Source organism: Pseudorca crassidens, chromosome 7 (assembly GCF_039906515.1).
Source record: "Pseudorca crassidens isolate mPseCra1 chromosome 7, mPseCra1.hap1, whole genome shotgun sequence".
In the NCBI taxonomy this organism is placed as follows: domain Eukaryota; kingdom Metazoa; phylum Chordata; class Mammalia; order Artiodactyla; family Delphinidae; genus Pseudorca; species Pseudorca crassidens.
The window spans coordinates 47,627,249-47,651,263 of record NC_090302.1 but is presented as its reverse complement, the minus strand read 5'-3'; the positions used below and the strand labels follow the sequence as shown (position 1 = coordinate 47,651,263).

The window sequence follows — 24,015 nt, the reverse complement described above, 5'->3', positions numbered from 1 at the left end:
ATGTTCTTTTCTGAGGATTATGAAGTCACTGTTTAAAACAGGCAAATTGTACTTGTTACATGGAAGAAAGTGATATATTTCAGTGGCCTTCAAGTATGCAAGGATTCTGGAAGTCTTTGGATATATGCTTTAATATTGTCAAATTTCTATTTCTTAAAATGTATCCAAAATGGACTGCCAAACTGCTCTCAAAGGTGGCATCAGTTTCCAGTAACAACTATACAACCACCTGATGGGGATTTGTCATTTGGATTAACTTTGATACTTGATATTCTCTGGGATGTTGATGAGTGGCACTGAATCTAGAAATCAATTTGGGAAGAACTGAAATCTCTGAGTGTTTGTATTCCTGTATTCTCTATTTAACCTTTTTAAAAATACCATGTTCTAATTCTTTGTTAATGTATAGAAATGTAATATGTTTTTGTGTACTGACAGTATACAACAACAAGCTAGGAATATTCCTTAATGCCCAGGTTGAAGGCATATTCCAAGGTCAGGAAGTCGCCACCAAAATTGTAATCTGGATTGTGTGCACTGCCAAAAGGGAAAAAGGAAATTGAAGTCAGGAGAATATAGAGCTGGGAATATTAACCATACAGAAGTGAAGTTTGGGACAAAATGAGCATTTACAGAATCAAAGTATAGGTAGGTTAGTTAATAAGACTTAAGAAGCATAAAATGACTATGTAACAGAAATTCTAACTCAAGAACCACCAGATATTTTAGAAGAGAGTTTTCAGGTCACTCTGTTATTAAATGTTTTGGATCCTTTTTTCTAAAAATTTTGCATATAGTTTCAGGGTTCATAGAACCACACATATCCTTAATAGTGCTGTTGGTATCTAATGTAATTTTCAGATTTGACACCCAAGCTGATAGCACAGTAACTGCTTTTGCATGGAATTGATTAAATAGTACCTAGCTCTGAACCATCCTGCTAAGTGTTTGTCCAATGTCAATTCTTGAGAGAAATACATTATTACGTTAACCTGATACACTGCCATTTTGGGGTAGAAGATGTTAATAAGAAACAATTCTAAGCATTAGAACACTGACAAGATGGCATTACAGAAGCCGAGATCTTGGCACATTCTTCCCATTGAAAATGGAAGTAGTCCAAACTTGCATATATATATTAAACATCAATTCTCAAAATAACAGGCTCTTCCACTAGACCAGCTCTGAGATTTAACCTCTTAAAAAAATGTTTATTTGGTGAAGGAGTGAAATTTAGGTTATTTAAATTAAGTCAGTTTTATCCTACCATTATTTAATAAAGCAGTACATAGAAGTGAAACATATAAATCTGTTTAAGCAGGCAACAAAAAAACACAAAACCACACGGCTTCAGGGTGGATCAGGGTACAATTTCAAGTGTTCTATAGATATGATTTTGAAAGAGGTATTTTCATTAAGCATTGGGACAAAAGAATCACAGAACTGCATAAGCAGCATACAAGTATATTCCTCATAACAATCCCTTCTCCATATTTTTAGTAGGGATATGGGGGGAATGCTGGCACTTATGAGGCCTTAATATAAGTACAACATTCCTTAACAAGTATCATTGCCTCTCTTATATAGATTGTGTAACAAGCCAATCAATTCTTACTAATATGGCCTTCAGTTTGTCTATCAACACAACATAAACTGCCATCTCCACCACTTCCTTTTTCTCCTGGTTGCCAGCTGCTTTTCCTTAGCTATACTCACCTGTTAAGTAAAGGTCTGAAGAAATACTACCACTCCTAGAAAGTGTGTTATAAATCCTCATGACTGTAACTTGTGCTTAATACCTTTCCTGGCCTCAACAAATCAACATTTTGCCATCATTTCTTCAAACATGGAAGTTTTGTGCAAATTTTCTCCAGGAGTGCCTGATAAGAACTAGAATAACTATTTCAAAGAAGAAAGGTTTAAATGCCCAATTAAAGAAAATAAGAACAACATATTTAACAGACTAAAAGTCAGTTTTAATTCTTTAAGACCTCGGGCAAGTAATTTAACTCTTATATTTCTTCATTTGAAAAAATAAGGTAATTGGCGTAACATTCATTCAAGTCTCTCTTAATTCTTAAATTCATGCGTTCTTTTGTAAATTGGCTGTCAGTATTTTAAATGTATTATAATGAATGAATATGTATTATTAATAAATTAATGCTAAAAAAATAAAAATAAATAAATAAATTAATTAATGCTCTACAGGCTCTTTTCATCTTATAAAAAATTAAATGCTATGTAATACAGGGTAGACTTTAAGTTTCAGAAATCAGACAAAAGTAGATAACACTTAGGAAAGACCTTATGAAGGAGTTAGAACTAAAAAGTCAGTAAATACGACTTCCAAAAGCAGAGGGAAAACCCTCCAGGCTAGGAGAATAATACATGTAAAAGTATGACAGTTGAGAAAGAACTAAGTCAAAGGTATATGGTAGAAAGGAAGAAAAAAAAAACAGGGAAAGGGGAGGATTAGATAAATGAGAAATTTAAAAATAAATCTGTTTAACAATGTATAGAAAACCATTGTAGTTCTTTTACACATGGAATAAAGAATGATGCAGTCATTTAGGCAACTGCATATAAGCCTGCACTGACTTGGAATTACATTAGAATCTGATAGTACTGATGATTTTAGAGCACAGTAACTTGGTAACTTGTGTACTACTGAAGAACTTTATTTATTTAAATCTTAAGCTTTCAAAAACAAACCTCAAACAGGCATACTCTTCAACCTGCTACATGGAGGTACATCAAACACACATTATTTAGAAAGCAGAAGATTTAACAAATGGCTATATGGTGCACAATGTATAAACCACATCCTTTAATTAAATATCAACACATGACTACATTTAAAGGTAATTGTTTCTCCAAATTAGTAACACATAAAACTTTCTCCCACACAAAATAAACTAAAGGTAATCTTGATTTACTGGATATTTTAGTTAATAAAAATTGTCTTAAATTTTCCTTTTAATGAGGCAAGTAGCAAACAAAGTAAATACTGCAGCCATTTTTTTGTTTGTTTGTTTTCTTTTAGAGACAATTTCTAGAATAGGTCTGAAAAGTATTTTAGTAAAAGCTGATACAGAACAATGATGTTTCTGATGCTGTATGCCCAGTGATGCAACTGGAGAAAAGTGGGATGGTGGGAAGGGGAACAGAAGATTGCAAAAACAGTTGAGGCAAATCCTTGATACTTGATTTGAGAAGAATCTGAGAGCTAGTTTTAGATACATGTCTTGTGTATCTCTGGTGTAAATACTTGTTTGGGAGGAGGAAGAAAACAAGCATTAAAGATGGGTAGTCCACTCATCCTTTCAAATGTCATCAACTGGGTTACTAAATATCATCTTAGGCATGAAATATTAAATTCATCTAATGATTTTTGGTATTGCATACAATTTTTACCTTTTGAAGAAGTCTTGTTTCACATTATATGTACCTCATTTTTATAAAGTAAAGGAATGGTAGAAACAGCACCAGCTGAGGAGTTAGGGAACTCAGGTTCTAGTTACAACTCTATTTAAATGAGCTCTTATGCCCCCAACTACCTCAATTTTAATGTGAGAAGATTCAATTATAACATCTAGAGCTTTTCCAGCAAGAATATTTTATTATGCTAAATCCTAATTCTCCTCTGTAATCTGCCTGGATTTGGGGGACATTGTATCCTATGTTCACAATGTTGCTCTTTATACAACTGGATATAATTCCCTTCCTCTCCTTGACCCTATAGAAATTTGATTGTTTATTCTATTAAAAATACCAAGAATATAAAAATAGCCTCTGAAGTATAACATTTTAAAGAGAACAAAAATTGTGAAACCTGTGGGAACATTATTGAAATTAAGTTAAAACAGTATCAAACAGGTAGTTTTCAATGACCTCGACCTCAATATTGTAAAGTCTAAATAAATACTAAACGGAGAGTTCAATTTGGAAAAACAATTTCTTTCATCCTTTATTACAGGTGAGAACACATGCAATTCCTTTGATTTACTGAGGTTACCTTTTCCACTCTTTTATAGTAATTCCTGGCTTTTACAAATAAAGGAGTGACCAGGGTTATGTAGAGTAACACAGCAGAAGGAACAACGTAGAATGTGTGAGTAAACGAACAAATGGAAAATATTTGAGAGTAAATGTGAATTTCTTCCATTCATATGTTCTCCTAACTTACAATTTCTTTTCTACATAGCCTACAAAGTAATCTGCTCAAGAACTCCTTGATAGCTTCCCGCTGTACCTGTAATAAAATCTAACTTCTCCACAGGTCCTTAAAGGCCTTGTGTGACCTGGCCTTTGCTTACGCCTCCAAACTTATCTTGATACTTTCACCTCTATGATTGCAGACTCCCTCACTCACCCTCTTTCAGTTTCTTGAAAGCTGTTTCCAAGTCAGGATTTGCACACTTGCCTCATTTGCTCCCTCTGACCTCTCAATATTCCAGTCTCAAATGCCACTTTTCCCAGACGTCTTAAAAGCCTCAAATCTAAATTGTTATTCTTCCTCATAGCACCCAGTTCTTTTCGTTTACAGTTGAATATTGTGATCCCTGCCATGTGTGCTTAATTGATTAATGCCTACTGTCTTTACTATGACGTTAGTGACCATGTGTTTTCTTCAGCAGTATACAGGCAGCACCTGATCAATAATAATTTACTAATGAAATGAAAGAGAGTAAAGAAAATAAGAACTTTCAGTTATACCTAAAGACCTGACAGAACATAAACTGAGATAGATAATGCTAAATATAATTAAAATAGGTTTTGTTTTGTTATTCTGAACCAGGATTCACAACACTAATGTGTGTAATTTATGGCTTGACTCTTCCTGGAAACCATAATAATTAACAAATTATGCTTCTATTTACATTGCACTCTATGCATTAAAAAAAACACCTTCTGATATACTTAAAATCCTTAAGAAAGGTAGTTAAGTAAGCAGACCAGTAAGTTAAGGATAATTACCACATGTACATTTTACTAATGTGCTAATTGGGGATGTTTTATCTGGCTAATACCCATTAACTGCAATAGCAAATCCATTTTCCTGATTATAAAGCTATAATACTATATTTTTCTTTATTAAGTTATATCACAAGTATCTTCTGACAAGGCTAGAAAATCCTTTTTTAAAAGTTATTTGAATGGTGGCAAAAAGAAAAAAAGTTGAAATTCTTCCAAGTTGATTAATTTGGGAGCCATTTTAGCGAGCCTTGTACTCATGAGTTACTTTGAAGAGTTAATTTAAATTTTGTATTGGCAAAAACTGAACATTCTCTGCTACTGACAGTTTCTTTTGGGATGAAATGTGTGCTAGTGGGAAGAATTTATATTCTTAAAGCATTCACTTTTAAATGATTTGGGCACTTAAAATAACTGAGTGATTCACTCCTGCAGCCCTCAGGTGGAGCATATTGTCCCTAAGTGATAAGTTATCAGTCAGTGCCCCACTGTAAGCCCCTGAACAGTGATTTTTTCCCCCCTGTATTACTAGTACTACTTTCCAGTGCCATCACAGGCAGAAGCAGAACTTCAAACTTAAAAGAAGATGGAACTAAGTCAGTTCTTCACTTTGATAGGAACTCTAAAAAAATAAGATACACATGTGTTGATTAAAGATGTACTGTTATAGTTGGTTAGGCAATATTTACACTTCTATAAGCAAATAAGTTTATGTATCCAGGATAATATTCCCAAAGTGGGACAAGGTAGGGTAGTAAGCAATGGTACAAAATATCTGTTAGAGCAATTTGATTTTCTATTTCTGAAAGTATTTAGATTTACAGCGGCTTTCAGCAATTTAAAAAATAAGCCATAATACACAAAACCCAGAAGTATCTAAGAAATTTACAAAAGGAAACAGTTTGTGAATCAATGCTTTGAATTTCTAGGAGTTGCTTTTGTTTATCATTTTATTAATTTCTTACAAGTTTGGTAATGAGAACCCTTAGAAATCAATTTGCAGCAAAACAAAATATGAAAGAAGTTTCTAACATGGGGGAAATACAATATTTAGTTTTTTTGAACACAATAAAATATTCAGCTATAACAACTGAAGTTTGTTATACAATGGTAACAATGTACTATATTTTTGTATATATATAAGTTTCATTTCATGAATCTTTGTTGGCATGGGTGGTTTGAGGGCTGGTACTGGCCTATAATCAAGTTTTTACCATTCTTCAGCAAAATGAGAAAAGTTATGGACAAAAGTAGTGAGTTAATAAATTTAAAGGTTTGCCCTCTATTTGGAGATTATATCCTTTCAACAGTTTTCTAACATTAAAATATATCTTTTTTTGTGAAAAATGAAACTCTTGTAAGAAACTAAGAAATGGTAATAGGTACTAAGTTTTTATTTTTGAAGTGATTGTACTGAGCAAAACTTCAATTGGTAGCCTCTCATTATCCTTCCCCCTTTTTGGAAATTTCACTGTTCCCCTCAAAAATAAAAAATTTTAGAACTACTGGGCTTTGAAACTAGATATAAATGCAATCAAATCACAGCTCAGTTACCTTCTAAGTTGTGTCGGCTTTAGACAAATCACAGTACTTCTCTGAGCCTCAATCTTATTTGTAAACTGTGCAGAGTTACTGGGAACATGAAATGAGACATCTAAATTCCTGCCATACTAGATGCAGAAAAGATGTTCTTTTTACTTGGAAAATGCAGGCATGTATTTTATAATCCCTTTCTGGACCCTCGAAATCAATCAAATCCTGACTGTGCGAAGTGTCACTCCCTCAGGACCGACTCCTCCACACATATTCTGGAGGGTTCCAATGCCTCTAGCATCTTCAGAGACCCTGCCTAACCAGTTATCCTCTCTGATGTTTCCTGTATCTTCAGCCTCTCCTGCTCTTCTGATCCATCTCTGCTGTTTATAAACATATTCAAGAGTCTCCTCTTTAAAAAAAAAAAAAAAAAAAAAGTGTATATATCTAGATTCTACTACCTTCTCTGACTATCTTTCAAAATCAAACTTCTTTACTTCTCATTTTCTACTGTTCCCCATGAATGAATTGTGATCTAACATCTATCATGAAGTTGTTGATCCATTTAGGATTACCGGTAACCTCATAATTTCAAGTGCATTGGGTATTTCTTAGTCTTCCTTTTACACAATCACTTGTGGAATTAAACACCATCATCCTCTCCTTTCCTTCTTGAAACTAACTTCCAATCTAGGTTTTTCTGGTGATCTTTTCAAAGGTTATACTATTATTATTATTATTTACAAATTGCCCTTTATTGTCCTCTTATCTTTTGTTTAACTCGCCCAAACCTATGCTTTAGCTACAACTTTGGTCTTTTGCCTTCCTGTCTTTTGTTCTCAGCCATACCCCTGGCTTTAACTACCATTTATACACTGATGGTGTCTAAATCTAAAAAACTAATCCTAAATCTCTAGCACAGACCTCTCCCTTAAGCTATAGACCCTGAATATCTAAATCTGTATTTCCTTCCCTCCTCCTCCCTCCCTCTCTCTTCAGTTTTCTCATTCAATCAAGGCCTAACTCCTAGGTACCTCTCCATCCCCTCAGCCACATCTTAGCTCAACCACTTTTCAACTTATTAAAAAGTCACTCAGTAGTATCTATCTCATACCCCTCTAATGCACATTCTACACTGTTGCCAAGTGATTTCATTTTTTTGTTTAAAATCTTTCAATAGGTCTTATATCCCTCTTGGATTAATCTAAACTCTTTAACATGTCATACATGATTCCCCCACCCTCTTCCCTTCTTGGCATCTATCCTTATTTCTGAGTACTTCCTTTTCCATTCATTCTACTGAGCATTTAGATAATCTTAGGTGCAACATTATTTTGTGTGTGCATATGCATGTATTAGGTCATGAAAGCAAAACTTCTTATGGATTTTAACAAATGAAAAATTGAAAGCAACTACCCTAGGGAATTCTATCAGAATGTCTTCCAAGCATAATTTTTAAAGGTCTTCCTCACTCCCATTAACTTAACCGCCCTAAATCTTCATTAATAAAAGTGACAGTGAGGTCTGTTAAAAAGCTGTGAATGAAATGTAAGCTTGCCAAACCAAGTTACCGAATGGCATTATTTTCTCGTTAATAGCTGATGTGTGGAGAATAATTTTTACTTTTTAGGGGTGGAGATGGCAAAGCTAAAGAGTGAAAAATTATAAGTACACCAAGCAGGATACTAATCAGAAACAAAAAATCTAGGCTACAGTTTGCTGATGGAATGTGGGGGGGGTTAGTTTATTACAGGAATTATTTCAACTGCTTTTAATTTTCAAAACACATTTAAGAATAATGTAAATTCAGAAGCCAAACAAATTTGTTGCACTAGATAAACTGATAATGTCTTCTACTTTTGTTCCTGGAGGCGTTTTCTTTTATTTCAGGTTTGTTGGGATTGGAATGGAGACTTGCCTACACCAAGTTAATGAGGTTATTTCAACCTCTCTTTCTTCTTCATCCTGACCTACATCAAGCATATACTTATTCTCTTAATCCTATTCTTTCACTGTGGCTACATTCTAAAAATAAATCTTAGTTAAATATGCTAAGACAGACATAATGAAAAGAATTTCTTTAGCAGTATGTATTTTTAAGGGTAAAGACCCCTATCTCTATTGCCATAAAAATAAAGTACAGAGTGCTACATGAAACTACATGGCAGGGGGCTGGGGCAGGGAGGGAAGGAGGTAGGGGCTTTTACTTGTTATCTCCTTTAATCTTAATAATACTTTTCTCAGGTTATCATCCCTTTACATATGAAGAAATCAAGGCTTCAGGTTAAGTCAATCAACTTGTCCAAGTTCACACAGCTTATTAAATGGGAGAGCCAGGAACATAGGTTTAACTTGACTATATTCTGTCCACTCTTCCAAGATTATCCACATGGTTAATGCCCTCACTGCACATTGTGCTCATTCTCCCCTTCTCAAAAGGGAGACCTATTTAATAGGTCAAAACTTCCTCGTTTGATTTCCTCCTTACCATTCTCTACCTTTTCTTTAGAAGTTATTTATCGCTTTCTAACATATTAGATATTTATTGTGCATATTGTGTATGGTCCTCTGCTAGGTGGTAAGCTCTAGAAGGTTAGGGATCTTTGTTTATTTTGTTTACAGATGCACCCCTCAAACCTAGAAGAGTAACTGATAGTAGACACCGGCCCATTCTTCCTTTCCCACTTTTCATCTTTAACTGTACAAGGACTTGTTTAACCATTTTCACCTTTAATTCCTGGGAAAACAAAACAGGACCTACATCTGAGCCAAATTAACATTAAAGTACTTGAATTTAGTCTGAAATTCTGTTAAAAAATTAGGATAATAAGTATCATTTTTAAAATTCTAGGCAGAATAAAAAGTGATGACAAGACACATAAAACAAACTGTAAAATGTGGAGATGCAAATGATGAAAGATTAGTACGTTAGAGTACCTGCTCACTTTCTGTGATGTTTTAGAGGCCGAATGTGAGACACAGATGAAAAAAGGAATCAGAGTACTCTAAAAGCAGTGGTTCCCAAACCTTTTATTAAAAAAGTCAAATTGGGGACTTCCCTGGCGGGCCAGTGATTAAGACTTTGCCTTTCAATGCAGAGCGTGTGTGTTCGATCCAAATTAAAAAAAAAAAATTGGAATGACAAAAGAGTTAACAAGTTTTAATTTTGCCACAAAGGGGTGTTACAAACTAAATATAATATACTATCACTATAATTTCATAAGCACACATTAACATAAAAATAATTTCAGTATAAAGGGTAGTCATTTTTACTGAGTAAATTTAGATTCACAAACACCTCATTTATAAAAATAGCTCCATGTGTATTTAAGATTTACATGTGAAAAAGTAAAACTTTTAAAACAAACTATAACAGAATCTTTATAATCTCAAGATAGAGAAGATTTCCTTTAAAGAGAAAAAGCATAATCATAGAAGAATTTGACATTAAAATTAAGAACATCTAGTTACCAAAAGATACCATACTTAAAGTGAAAAGGCATGCAAATGACTAGAAAATATCTGTAAAGCCTACCAAGCATTGCTATCCAGAATACATAAAAAGCATTTACAAATCAATAAAATAAACCCGTAGAAAAACAGAATAGGCCATTCATAGAAGGAACATGAATAGCCAAAAAATAAATGAAAGTGTTCTCAACAGTGTGATGAAACCTACAATGAAGTAACATTTCATACTCCTCATAATGTCAAAACTTAACAAGTCTAAAGTATCTGGAAGGTGAGAAAACAGACCCTTTAATCCATTACTGATACAAACACTCTGGAGAGAAAACTGGTAGTTATCAAATCAAGTTGAAGAAGCAGCTCCTACCCTGTGTTCTAGCAATCTACTACTAGATTTGTATCCCAGTGCAATCTTTCTCAATAATGGCTTTTTAGTTGTTGTAACGAATGGGGTACTACTGTATAGATACCAGGGACACGAGGCACACTTGGTGTGTAAAGATAATGCTGTGACACGTCCCATGACTTTTGAACATTCTGCTGGACAATCATTTAAGGGAACAGAAGGAAAAAATAAGGTCAAATATTAATAAATAGGATTTAACACAAAGTATATTTGTATTGTTTTAATATAGGTGAAGATTTTAAAGAATGCAACCCTTGTGTAAAGAGAGAAGACTGCACTTTTATTTTTGTTCCAACTTTACTGAAATTAGTTATTTCAGAAACTCCCTTATCAGTATCAGTGCCTCTGTTGGTATTTGAATGGCCAATTCAACACACCTGTTTAATCTGCTTTAGCAGCTGTCCTATTCATGGTGATCCTATCCGTGCAAAGTATCTACTACTACTATTTCTTCTAGCAGTGCTTCTTAGACTTTAAGGTGCACTCAACTCACCTGGGAATCTTGTTAATATTCAGCACCTGAATCACTAGGGTAGGGCCTGAGGTTCTGATTTCTAACAAGCTCCCAGAATTCTAATGTTACTGGTCTACTATCACACTTGGTAGCAAGATTACAGTGTGGTTGAGCCTGAGCATTGACACAGTGCAATATATTACTTTGTTATAAATTACTTCTTTATTTTAGTCAGGGCATTACTTTATTTAAAATATGAATGTAAGTTTATTATTATGAATTTCATTTTAACAGTAATGAGGAAGTTGTAAAATATTACTTTAAAAATGGGATATAGGTTCAAGAACCACTACCCTAGAGGAAGCCTTGCACATGCACCTAAGTAAACATACACGGGAATATTCCCTACGCACTGTTTAATAAGCAAACAATTGGAAACAACTAAAATGACCAACAGAAACCTGATACAGTCACATAATGAAACACACACCATATGACAGTAAAAATAAACTAGAGCTACCTGAATAAACATAGATAAATCTTGGCATGATCAGTGAAGAAAGCAAGCTACAGATACAAAATTCATATTTAAATAGTCTTAAAACCAATCAAAGAAAAACCATATAGGGTTCATGGATATAAAGGAATGTAGTAAAGTATAAACGGAAGGATGCATGTTAGCAGTTGGGAGTGGGGAAAAGAGGGAATAGGATTTAAGAGGGGTACCAAGTACAGAGGAAGCTTTGTTTTGTAGTTTTAACTTTCCAACTGGGTAATGAGTGCATGAATATTCATTATATTGTATATTATCAATACTTACATTGCTATATTATTTCTCATTTCACCTCAGTTGGCGAAAACTGTTGGGCCTAGACAGATGTTTGGAAAACACTGCTCCAAAGCAAAGATTCAGGACTAGAAGTCAGAAGACCCAGATTCAAGTCTCAGTTCTGGTTCTTACAAATTGTGTAGCTTTAGGCAATTCAAATAACAAACTTCTCTGGCTTTATTTCATCTGTAATAAAGTCATAAAGCATCATTTTTCCTCTCCAACTCACAAGGCTGGGTTTGAGAGCCATATTGCTATGTGAGAAATCTTTAACAGGATAGGAAAGGTAGGAGTAGGTAGGAGTAATTTTTGAGAATTAAGAGCAAAACCTTGGATATATTAGAAATAAAATCTATCAGTAAACAAACCAAACAAGTCAATCTGTCACTCTATTTTCTTGTCATCACTGATTCTAAAGATATGACACCAAATTATATTTTCTTAACAATGGAGAAATTTTGAGTTTATCACTTCCTAAGTGATGGCATATGGATAGACAGTCTCCCTATTATAACTATGTTTCTTTATCGTAATTCTTCACCAAGGAACTGAAATTCATGATACCAAAACAAAATTGCATTAAAAAGTACTCTTATTAACTAAAACAATCAATGTCACATAACCAGAGGAACTGTTGGTTCTCACTGCCCTTTCTACATAGTGAGCAAATGCACATTTTATTAGTCCTATATTACAGATGGAGAAACTGACTCAGATGTGGGATAGCTTGCCTGGAGCTGTAGACCAATTCAGCGACAAAACTTGGAACAGACACTAACTGCCTAGTTCTTCTGTGTTCATTAAACTACCAAAAACATTACTTTGCCATAATGCTTTATGGCAATTCTGTATGTCACAAGAAATAGAAAATTCTTTGTCAGATGTCATGCACGTTTCAAAATGGGCAAAGATACTCAAGGAAACAAGCCACTTATCAACTACAGTACTGCACAGCAAGTGACAAGATTAAAACTGCCTAGGCGTGCTAAAACTCTAATCCTATCCTTGACAATTAACCTTATTAATTCTACAGCAGGAGAAAAGAGAGGTCAAAATATAGGTGAGGGTTTCCTCCTGGATCTCAAGTAATATAGCAATTATTGCACAACAGGGACCTTATTTCTTTTATAAGGTGAAACATGTCTATCTCCACTGCTCTTCTTTAAGTAAGCCTCCACCCCTACTCCCAACCAAAGAGTTGGGCACCCAAATTAGAACACTGGCAATTATGATAATTATCAAAATATTGGCTCTGATTAGATATTAGATAAATCACCCAAATGAGTTTATGCTATAAACGTATGAGACAAACTCTTCATAGAGAAAAGTTCATTTTATTTTAAGTCTTTTTGTTAATGTAAACAGATGAACGCTCTTACAACATGTACCTGACTTTTTACTCAGACTCACTACCTAATGACTAGTAGTTTTAAATGACGCGAGATTTCCAAACTTTTTATTTATTGAAGCCTTAAAAAGAATTCAATGAATTATCTTACGGATCAAGTACTGCATATTACAGAAAAGTTTTAAACATGAATACCTTTTTGTAAGCTAACAGCCAAAATTTAAAGGTCACCCTCCCTGTATTCCGTTACTCATCCTTCTGCTTAACAAATCCACTTCACGCTGACTTAAATCTATGAGTCATTTAAAAAAGTTATATCCTGGCGTTGGCAGAAATCTCCACGGATCAAAGCTCTGAACATTTCTTTCTTTTTTTTTTTTTTTGAATAAGAAGCCAGGGTTAAACTCTCTTCTTTACAAAAGCCCTTCACAACAGTACAATCTAACTTTTCGTTTCAGGGTTAAAAAAAATTCCAAAGAAAACTTCTAATTTTTCAATTCAAAAACAATTCCTGATGAGCCTACCCTAGAGTTCGAAAACAAGTAGAGTTCAACCATCGAGAGAAAACCACCCTACGGCGGCGGACCAGAATACACAAATCACCAAGCGCGGTGCACAAACGAGCTAAAGTCTAGGCTGGCACACACGAGGACATCCAGGAGACAGCCTTCAGGCGTCGCGACTCTCACAATGAGCCAGGGAGCGAAAAGTGAACCTGGACCCATCTTTCCGTCCACAGGGAGAATAGCAAAGGAATGAAATGAGGCCCTTCTTTGCAAGAAGGACCCAAGACCTTTGCCAGTCCGTCTGTCCGTCCCTCTCCCGCCCCCAGACTCCCGCAGCCTCACCGACTACGAAGACTTTCCTACCCCTCCCCTTCACCGAACCAACAGAGAATCTTCTCAAAAACCCAGACGCGATCGGGAGTGGCTTCTCCGCCTTTGCCGGCGCCGAGAGGCATCCCAGTCGCCAACAACAAAGACGCCTCCCGCTCCCCTCCCCCCGCCCGGCCCGGGCTCGTCCCTCCCGCGCTGCTGCTCCGGGCCTAGCGCCCCCTCCCCGAGCCCAGCCGCAGCGCCCCGGCCCCCCGTGGCCCCACGCACCTGCACCTGAGGGCCGCAGGCAAGGCGTCAGGCAGAAAGGGCCAGGAGAGAACCTCTGCCGCCGCGCTGTCCTCTACGAGGCGCGATCCGCGCTGCTGCCGCCGCCCGACTCTCCCGGCCTGCGGGCGGGCCCGGCCAAAGAGGGGGGACGAGGGCGGCAGCCCCCGGCGCCGGGACGAGCAAGAACGGCGGCGCCCGAGGGGGCCGGCTCGCGCTCCCGAGTCTCGCCTCGCGACGGCCCTGCTCCTCCACACAGGTTCGCGTTCTGCTGACTAACGGCCTCGGCGCGAGGCGCTGGAGCGGCCGCCTCCGCCGCCGCCGTCGGCTGCTGTTGGGCCTCACGTCCCGCGCGGCCGTGGTCGCTGCTGCCGCAGCCGCCGCCACCTCCCTTTCTGGCACTGCAGACACCACCCAGACCCAGTCAGGTCTTTCTTCTTTTTAATCCTCCTTTCTTTGCTCCCCTTCGGCCTGCCGGCAGCGGGGTTCGCTCTCGTGGCGGGAAGGAGGCTGGAAGGGAACCCAGGGGCTAGCAGAGAGCTCACTAAGCTAGGACTTGGTCACTGACTGAACGAAAGCGCCAAGGCTGACCCGGACTCCAGCCTGCGAGCGGGCCGGGGGTTGGACGGAGTCCAGTTTAGCCCGACTTCCACCAATCACAAGCCGCCCAGAGGAGTAGGGCGCCCGGAGAGGCCGAGCTGAGTCGGCAGGAGGCGGGGATTGCGGAAAAGAAGAGCCAATAGGAGCAAAGTTTTCCCTCCCCTTCACTTGGGCGGACTGCCACATTCGGACCAATGGGGGAATTCTCGCTTCGAAGAAAGTGGGATTTTTCGCCGGGTTTGAGAAAGAGGCTTCGCGGATGGGGAGGGGTAGAGATTGGGCTGAGTAAAAGACTCTTGCTGGAGCTGAAGGGCCGAAAGGTGTCCTTTGACCTCCGCGAGGAGTCACGTGGGATGCCGGAGGCGGAGGCAGAAATGCTGGTTAAGTTCCTTCCGGGTCGGAGACAGAAGCGTGAACTCCGTGGAGATAGTTCCTGGTACCCTAGGCTTGGGTGCATCTTCCTTGTTCCAGCTCGAGGTGGTTGTGGTTTCGGCGATGAGCTCCCAGAAGGGGAACGTGGCTCGTTCCAGGCCTCAGAGGCACCAGAATACGTTTAGCTTCAAAAATGACAAGTTTGATAAGAGTGTTCAGACCAAGGTAGGAGCCTGCCTATTACACTAAATCTGACTCCAGGGAGGAATGGTTCAGTGGAAGTGAGAGGAGTTGGCTGTCAGGAAGTGAGAGGAGTTGGCCAGGGCAAATGTGGACCGCAGCCCAGAGTTAGTTTTGGCTGCAGTGTAGCCTTTTCTTTGACCTGGATGTGTTGTCTCCTTGTAAATATATTTGGCGGTGAACATTTGACTAATTGTACTGAATGAACGGGACCCTCATCAAACCTAAAATGCAAAGGGAAAATTGAGTCGTTGAACGCTCCCATTTGGATTACATATTTGCAGTAGGAAAACGAGCATTATGACGCTAGTGTCTTTTTCAAATGTTGCACCAGGTTTATGCAGTCACTGTTTCTTTTTGGAAAATCCCAGGCCCATAGGTTTGTAGGGAGAATGTGAAAGCTCTTAAGCCCTCTTAGCCCCAGTGTCCACACCAACATAATGGGAATTTCTCTCTCGTTTGTAAGATTGTTTTGAGAATCAAATTATTTGATGAATGCAAAACTGCTTGTGTTGCTGTTTATATTTATTTAGCAGATTTATTTAAGCTGGAAGGAAATTCAGACTGTATAGATAGCCAGAGGTCTTGGGTTGTATACAGCTACTAATTTGCTGTTAAGTATTTCTCTCTCCTCACTTAGCTGTATGGAGGGGAGATAATTGAAGACAAGAGCAGCTTGGGGGCAGCCGCCATCATATCAGATAAACCTGACGTTAACGTAAACTGGAGCTCAAATTTTCTAGGTGTGTGGCTTAAGCAAGTTATTAAATATTTAATTTCTCTGAGTCTTACTTTGGTCTCAAATGAGAAACCCGCCTGTATTGTTGAGAGGTTAAATGATATATATAAATGATCTGGATCATTAGTGTCCAACAAGTGATAAATTTCCCAACATTGGCTACGCAAGAAAAGTAACTTTTTTTTTTTTTTTTGGCTGCGTTGGGTCCTTGTTGCTGAGTGCGGGCTTTCTCTAGTTGCAGCGAGCCGGGCTACGCTTCGTTGCGGTGCGTGGGCTTCTCATTGCGGAGCACGGGCTGTAGGCGCGTGGGCTCAGTAGTTGTGGCTTGCGGGCTCTAGAGCGCAGGCTCAGTAGTTGTGGCGCATGGGCTTAGTTGCTCCGCGGCATGTGGGATCTTCCAGGTCTGACGATCGAACCCGTGTCCTCTGCATTGGCAGGCGGATTCTTAACCACTGCATCACCAGGGAAGTCCCAAAGTGACAGTTCATGGTAACCAGTGACTTCCTTTTTCTTTCCTTTCTGTCTTCACTATACAGATATATAATGAACATCTTTCATGTACAGGGTCCCATGTGCATGTGTATACAGTGTTCAAAAGAGTTGACTCTGCCTTCAAGGAACTTATGGTTTTCTGGGTCATGGGACAATAAGCACAGAGATATATAATTATAAATTATGATGAAGGGAATCACAGTTGAGTAAAGAAGAATAAGGAGGGATATTTTCAATTGGGCGCTCAGAGGACCTCTCCTTTCCCTTAATTAGGTTCAGATTCAGAAGGAAAACCTGGAGCAACGTTTGGGAAGACTTTCCCAAGTTTGTGCCTGTCATCAATAGGTAAACCAGAGTAAAAAAGCTGTGCTATTCCAAATAGATGTCTATCTTGCCCTGTATTCTTACTCTAAGTCTTTTCACAAGCATTTACTGCTGATTGTTTTTCATCAGGTGATAAAAAGCAGTTTTAATAAGTATTTAGCTACAGTGTCGCTTACTGTGCTTGTTGTCCTTTTAAGTACAGAACTTCTTGAACTTGTACTTCTTGTTCTAGTACTTCGTCCTAGACTTCCTGTACTTTTCATCGTGTATTTTCTGGTGTTATCTAACAACCATGTCATTATGGTCTGAAATGTTTTCATGAGTCTCAAGTTCAGTTCCTGAGTTTCATTTTGTTTATCACTGTTATCATTAATTCCTTTGTCTCTTTTAAATAGTGAGGAAGTCTCATTCGTCCATTGGTAGAACCACCAGGTGCTTTGTTATTGGAGGTTCTAACAAAAACAGCAAGAAATATTTTACTGAGGAAGATCATTAGGTTGATTGTTCATCTGTCTGATGGAGGACTAATAATTGGCTGCATTCATGGCAAATTCTTGAACCATCTATGTGTAGCTGTCTAAAGCCAAGATTTTGTCAGAAGCATCTGACCCTGTCTTCATTCCTGTGCTTTATACCAGAAAGATGTTTTATTCAGCAACATCTAATAAAGGAGTGGTAAGATGTGCATGATTCTCTGTAACTCTTCTTGAAGGATTGTAGTAACAATTGACTACTTGTACCTCATTATTTTGACATAGTCTTACATGATGGTTCTCCGTCTCCTCGTCTGCCAAGCAGTTTGTCAGGACTGAAAGTAGAAGTTGGATAATGACAGCTGTTTTATTGGAAAGTTTATCTAAGTAAAGCACCCACTCCCAAAAAGACACAGGTGATAACTGTCTTCATATACTTGAATATATTCCAGAAGAGGAGAGAAGCTTCGCATTCCAAATGGCCAAACTTGAACCAACGGGTCAAAGTAAAAGAGATAGGTTTCAGCTCAATATAAGGGAATTGTCTTAATAGTGAGGAGCATGCACTAGAATTTTGTAACCTCCCTGTCACTGGGGTTATTAAAAGAAGCCTCTATGGCCATTGGCCTGCAGTGCCCTCTCATGACTTGCAGAGGTGAGGTGGAGAGGGGAGTAGGTTTAAATCTCTTCTAGTCATTTGGTACTAAAATATTGATTGTATCAAGCTTGTGTCCCCTATTGGAAAGGCAATAATGTGTAGTGGAAGGAACACTGGACCAAGAAAAAGCCACATTTTAGCCCCAGTTCTGTTGGTTTTTTTTGCTTTGTGGAAGCATAAAGCATATGATAATTTATGTGGACTTGCAGTTGCTCAAAGCTTAAAAAATTAATTAGAAAAGAAATACATGTTTGTTGAAGAATATTGAAACAACAGAGAAATGTATAAAGTGTAAAAGTGAAAGTACCTTTTTTCAGGCCTGTTCCTCTTCAGATGTAGTCACTGTTAAGAGTTAGATGTGTATGTTTTTAGACATCTATGCACAATATAGTACATATGAAATAAAATGCATTTTCCCTTTCTCATTTAGAAAATTGAGTATGTCAGAACATAGAGATTAAGCTCATACTTTTTAATGGGTGTATAATATTCTATAATATATATGTAGAGTAGCTTATTTAATTACTTTCCTATTAATAAACATTTGAGTTTTTTCAATTTTTCACTATGACAAATAAAGTTGCAGTGAATTCTTGTATTCACATATTTGTTCCATATCAGTTATTTGGTACCAGACATTGTGGTAGATACTAGGGGTATAAGGTTGAGCATAATATACAGCCATGCCTTTAATTGAAGCTTATAGTTTGGTGGGCAAGGTGACAGGCATTAATCAAATAATCTTTTTGAGTATGTTAATACAAATGGCAGTAAGAGCTAGGAAGGAAAAGTCTAAGGGAACCTTGAGAGTATCTAGCAGGAAGTCTTGAGTAAGTTTGGAGGGTTTAAGAAGGCTTCCCTGAGGTCTGAAGGATGGATAGCATTTAACTAAATGAAATGGGAAGAGCATATATTATCTTCTTAAGGATGCTGTTTGTTTCATATGTGTAGTCAGCATTGTTTTTACTAGCATGTCTGAAAGTGTTAGAGCCACAGGATCACATGATTTTGTTAGGGCAGAAGTCAATTTCGTGGTCAATACTAGATCTCACTTTTAGGGGGTCATAGTGTACATTAGCATAAAACACTTAGATGTTTTGCAGTTTAAAAAAAAATTATTTAGCCAAAACTTCCCTGGCTGTAGACTTTGGTTTACATAATACCAGTTAAATGTGAATTAATTTTGGGGGGAACACACTCATTTTGGGCAACTCTTGTTACTACCTTGAAATGGAAAAGGAAAAGGAAAATCTGAGGTTATACTCTCTAAATAGTTTTGGAAATAAAGTTTTGTTAATAATAGCTAATGCTATGTACTTAAGTATGTTAGCATCTGTGAATACTTGATATGTATTATCTAATTTGATCTTCAAAAATAACCCTAAGACAGGTGCTACCGTTATCCCATTTTGCATCTTGGGAAATTAGGACTCAGAGGTGAATGATGTGCCCAAAGTTATATTAATAGCATGTGGCTGGCTATGCATTGATTAGGTGTAGCCTGTGCTGGGAGACCTTAAAGAACCGGTAAATTAAAAGTTCCTTTTTGTGTCTGTGTGTTGGTTGTTGTTTTTGAATACTGTGTTTTTGTCTATAATAGAAGCAATGTGATACCAGATTAGGGTTGGAACAGAGATGAGCTTTATTGACACTACCCCTAAACACTACCTGTTTGAAATGTTCGGGGGAAAGAGTCTATTCTCATAAAGTGTGGCCCCCTGGAGTGTCACATATCACAGATACGGGCTGGTTGGAGCAGGTCCCATCTAATCAGCCAGGGCTCTGGAGCAGGGGTGGGGCTCCTCACTCATTTTGTGTGAAAGCCGATGCTAATTCCTTCAAGACCCTCAGCTCCTAGTTTAGGCAGAAAGCTGTCTTAAGTTTAAGGTGATATGATTACATTTATACAGCAGAACAGGATTCTGTGTTTACAAGTACCTTTATTCACAATAGCCAAAAAAACAAAACAAAACAAAAAACAAACAAAACCCCCCACAAATATCCTTCAACAGAGAATAGATAAACAGATTGTGTCAATCATATAATGAAATACTCTGCTATTTAAAAAAAAAGCTACTGATACATGCAAGCATGTAGGTAAATCTCAAAAATATCATGTGGAAGGAAAGAAGTCAGGTGTTTCTCACATCTATAGAAATCTGAACAGTAGTTGCCTTGGGTGGTGGGGGAATTGACTGGAAGGGGTTCAGGACAACTTTCTGGAGTGACGGAAACATGAAGGTCACAAGCATTTATTGAAACTCATTGAATTGAGCATTTAAGGTCTGTGCATGACACTGATATAAATTTTACCTCAATTATAAACAGATATGACCGCAGAATGACTGATTAACTACTCAGATGTCATGAAGTTCTGTTTTTGTTGTTTGCTTTTTGTTTGGGGAAGTTGTAGGAATACTACCTATTATCAGTATGTTTTAAAAAGAAAACTATTTTTTTAACTTCTCCAGAAAGAAAACAAATGACAGGTTGACATTCTGTCATATTGAATATGTTAGCTAACCATAAGTCAAATTAATTCTAATAGTTGTCTTCTAATATTTTCCCATTTTTTAAGCTTTTATCTACAAACTCCAGTCATGACCCTTAAGTTAAATATTGTCTCTCTGTAAGAGAAATACAGATGGTCGTTACAAAGTGGATCTTGGGAACTCCTTGGTGGTCCAGCGGTTAGGACTCTGTGCTTTCACCGCTGAGGGCGTGGGTTCGATCCCTGGTTAGGGAACTAAGATACCACAAGCCATGTGGTGTGGCAAAAAATAAAAAATAAACAAAAAACAAAGTGGATCTTGTTCATAAGATTATTGAACCTGGGGCTTCCCTGGTGGCGCAGTGGTTGAGAGTCTACCTGCCGATGCAGGGGACACGGGTTCGTGCCCCGGTCCGGGAAGATCCCACGTGCCGCGGAGCGGCTGGGCCCGTGAGCCATGGCCGCTGAGCCCGCGCGTCCGGAGCCTGTGCTCCGCAACGGGAGAGGCCACAACAGTGAGAGGCCCACGTACAACAACAACAACAACAAAAAAAAGATTACTGAGCTTGGATCTTACTTTTCCTAGATTGACTCCAGGATAGAGTCATAATAATTTAGTTGGCCATGATGCCTGACACTGTAAGATGAATGAATAAAACCTTGCTATGGAAAAGATACTATTGGTAAGGCTCATTTTGTTCAGGTAGCTTGGAATCAAGTCATATGGGATCTTTGTCCTATCTCCTCGAGCCCAAAGATGTTGTAATTTAGGAAATGGTCTCAGATTGGTTTGTTATCTCTGATGTGAGTAATTTTGGTATGAGTTATGAAGTGCCAGTCATGGGAATAAGTGTTATTTCTTAATCAATGGATTTCAACAATTAAGGTTTAAATGAGTGAGTAGCCATTAAACAAATCTGCAGCTGGGCAGAAATAGATTCCACTGTAGTTTCAAGGTAACCATCTTTGGCATTCTGGAGATCACCTGGGACCCCCTTTGATCTTTCTTCCAGATTGGGAAGTGCTCTTTGATATATTTCACCAAGGCTGTCTATTACATGGATTGAAATTAAATGTATCCTCCCCCCAATTGACTTCTTATTAAATTCAACATACTTTTTCAATTGACAAGGTGATTTAATCTATGGTGTGCGGGGCATTATGATACATAAGAGTATTGTACTAAATAAAAGTCATAGTGCTAGTGAATATTCACTACTTTGAATGTTTTGAAGTATAGTATTCCCTGTCTTTTACACAAAATAATCTCATCCATGTTTTGGGATATTTCATTATACCTACATTCCCAAGGTGCTTCCACTTGAAGCCAATAAATTGATTTTGCATGTTTCTTATTTTTGATGCCTGCTACAGTTGGTTTTTTCTACATCAACCGTATGTTGTAGACATTTCATTTTATGTACAATGAATGACAACTGAAATTAATTTGTCTTGATTTGGTCTATGTGTTAAGGAATACTACCATACTCACTGTTGGATTATAAAATTTTATAATTACATTGTCAACACTTGTTTCTACATAAAGTTAAATACTACCCTGTTAGAAATAAAGTATTCTCAGAATTCTTCATCTAGGTAAATTAGTTCACCTGAGAGAGAGAAAGTCGTAATGTATATTAACTCTTCCCCAAATGGGTTATTTTCCGTTTGGAGAAACACTGTGTAGTACGGAGTGGCGCAGTTGGACAAGGAACCTCAGGGATGACAGTTACAGACTGCTGCGGCATTTGTTATTTTAAGCTATAGGACTCTCCACACCTGCACAAGTGTTTTTGTGAGGTCACAGGCAGGTGTACAGAGAATTGTGTTTGTCCTCAGAGCAACCCTGCTGCCCGCTCACTCCAGCCTAATTGTTATTGAACTTTTTCTCACCATTGACTTTTGTGAAAGGAAGAAATGAAATGAGAAAGGGGATAAACGGATAGCTAACATGCCTAAGATTCCTTTCTGAGATTTTCCTTATCACTCCAGGCCAAATAGCACTTAAATATACTGAATGAATTGAATAAACATTCCTCTTCTGAACTTGTCTATGTATGCAAGGCCCTCTACATGCAGGTGATTATCATTAGGATTCTTTAGTTGCTAACTTAAGCAAAAAGGGAATTTATTGGAAAGATACTGAACTGCTCTCATGAAGCTTAGAAAAGGTGTTTGTTAATTTGTTTCGGTTGCATTTTTAGTGTCGAGGATTCCCAAGTTGGCCATTTTTGCTGGGAAATTTTATACTCATTTGCTTTATGTAGATCCTAACTTGATACAATCCTTGAACTTTTCAATGTCCCCTTCCCCTAACCCTTCCAATTTGCCTCCTGGAAGTGATAGTTTACTATCATCAAACAGACGTAGTGTTGAAAATAAAATTTCGTTCACTTTCTTGCCCTGACTATTCCTGGGAACTCTTGTTTCCCTATAGTCTTTAAGTAATGATGTTTTTTTCACCCCACATCTTCAACCCCTCATTTAGAACCCTTTCTCCCATTTGTTGCTTTAGTCCATTTTTTCCTTGCTCAGAACCCGAGCTCTTCTGAAATGCATGCCATCAGACTATTTTCCCCTCCAGATCCATCCTTACCTCCTCGTTAGTACCCGGCTCACTGCTTTTCCACAGTTTTCCTGTCATTAGACTTAGTGATTGCTACAGCCACATGGATAATCAAACATCTGATCTCACAGCTTTTAGATCCCCCCACCTCAGAAATCTATTCCCATGGTCAAATGTTAAACCTCATTGCTGGTAACTGCTCCTCTTATAAACTTAAAACAAGCAAACAAACAAAAAGAACAACAAAAAAACCCACTGTCTACTTACCTGGTTTCCTTATTCCTCAAATAATTTTTTTTAACTCCACTGGGTGCTCATGTACATTAAGTTTTCCACTTTCCACTGCACCTCATTCATGTCCTTTTTTCCCTCATCTAGCTTGGAGACCATGTTCTATCAGCACAACTGCTCTTTTGCATGTACTTCAAATCCCTTATCCTTCTTTCCTTCTGTGGTACTTACCTGACAGAATCCTAACCTTGCTTAGATCCAGCTTTCTATCCACCATCATATCTACCAAACTACCTGCATCTGTACCCATTGTAAGGTCGGATCTTAACAAACGGCACCGCGAAACAGGAAAGCTTCAAGTGAGCTTTATTAGGGAGCGCTCCCGGGCGAGGTTCACTGGTCCGAGAGAAAGGGGCCAGAGAAGTCGCACCCGGGCGAGGGTTGGGCAAGATTTTATAGGGGAAGAAGGGAAAGGGGTGTGGTGAATCTGGGAGGGCGCAGCGTATTCCTTATTTGGTGGTCTTTTCGGGTATCCTAGGGGACCGTTAGTCCCGCCCCTCGAAAGGCGGGAAGGCTGGGCCGGGTGAAAAGTCCCCAGGTCAGTTCCTGGAACTGGGTGGTCCGGAATGTCTCCAGGGCAGTTTCTGGAACTGGGTGGTCCGGAGAATTTCGGTCTGATGAAACCTGTGAATCTGATTGTGTTCCCCTGCCTCGGGC

General features: G+C 38.2%; 2 protein-coding genes across 3 annotated transcripts in view; one reads left to right on the top strand and one right to left on the bottom strand.

The window, feature by feature from the left end:
• ABHD17B (abhydrolase domain containing 17B, depalmitoylase) overlaps positions 1-14,258 on the bottom strand; it is a 37,447-nt gene extending 23,189 nt beyond the window's left edge. Inside the window, exon 1 of one of the 2 annotated variants that reach the window (XM_067744169.1) lies at positions 14,116-14,258. The gene's annotated coding sequence lies outside the window, so the exon portion shown is untranslated. Of the gene's footprint in view, positions 1-13,881; positions 14,018-14,115 lie in introns of those variants that run through there. The other variant, XM_067744170.1, reaches the window with a different exon arrangement.
• Positions 14,259-14,879: 621 nt separating this feature from the next.
• Positions 14,880-24,015, top strand: part of C7H9orf85 (chromosome 7 C9orf85 homolog) — a 64,570-nt gene continuing 55,434 nt past the window's right edge. The window contains exon 1 of the mRNA XM_067744171.1: positions 14,880-15,309. Coding sequence (XP_067600272.1) covers positions 15,208-15,309 — 102 coding nt within the window. The 5' untranslated portion in view covers positions 14,880-15,207. The remainder of the gene's footprint in view (positions 15,310-24,015) is intronic.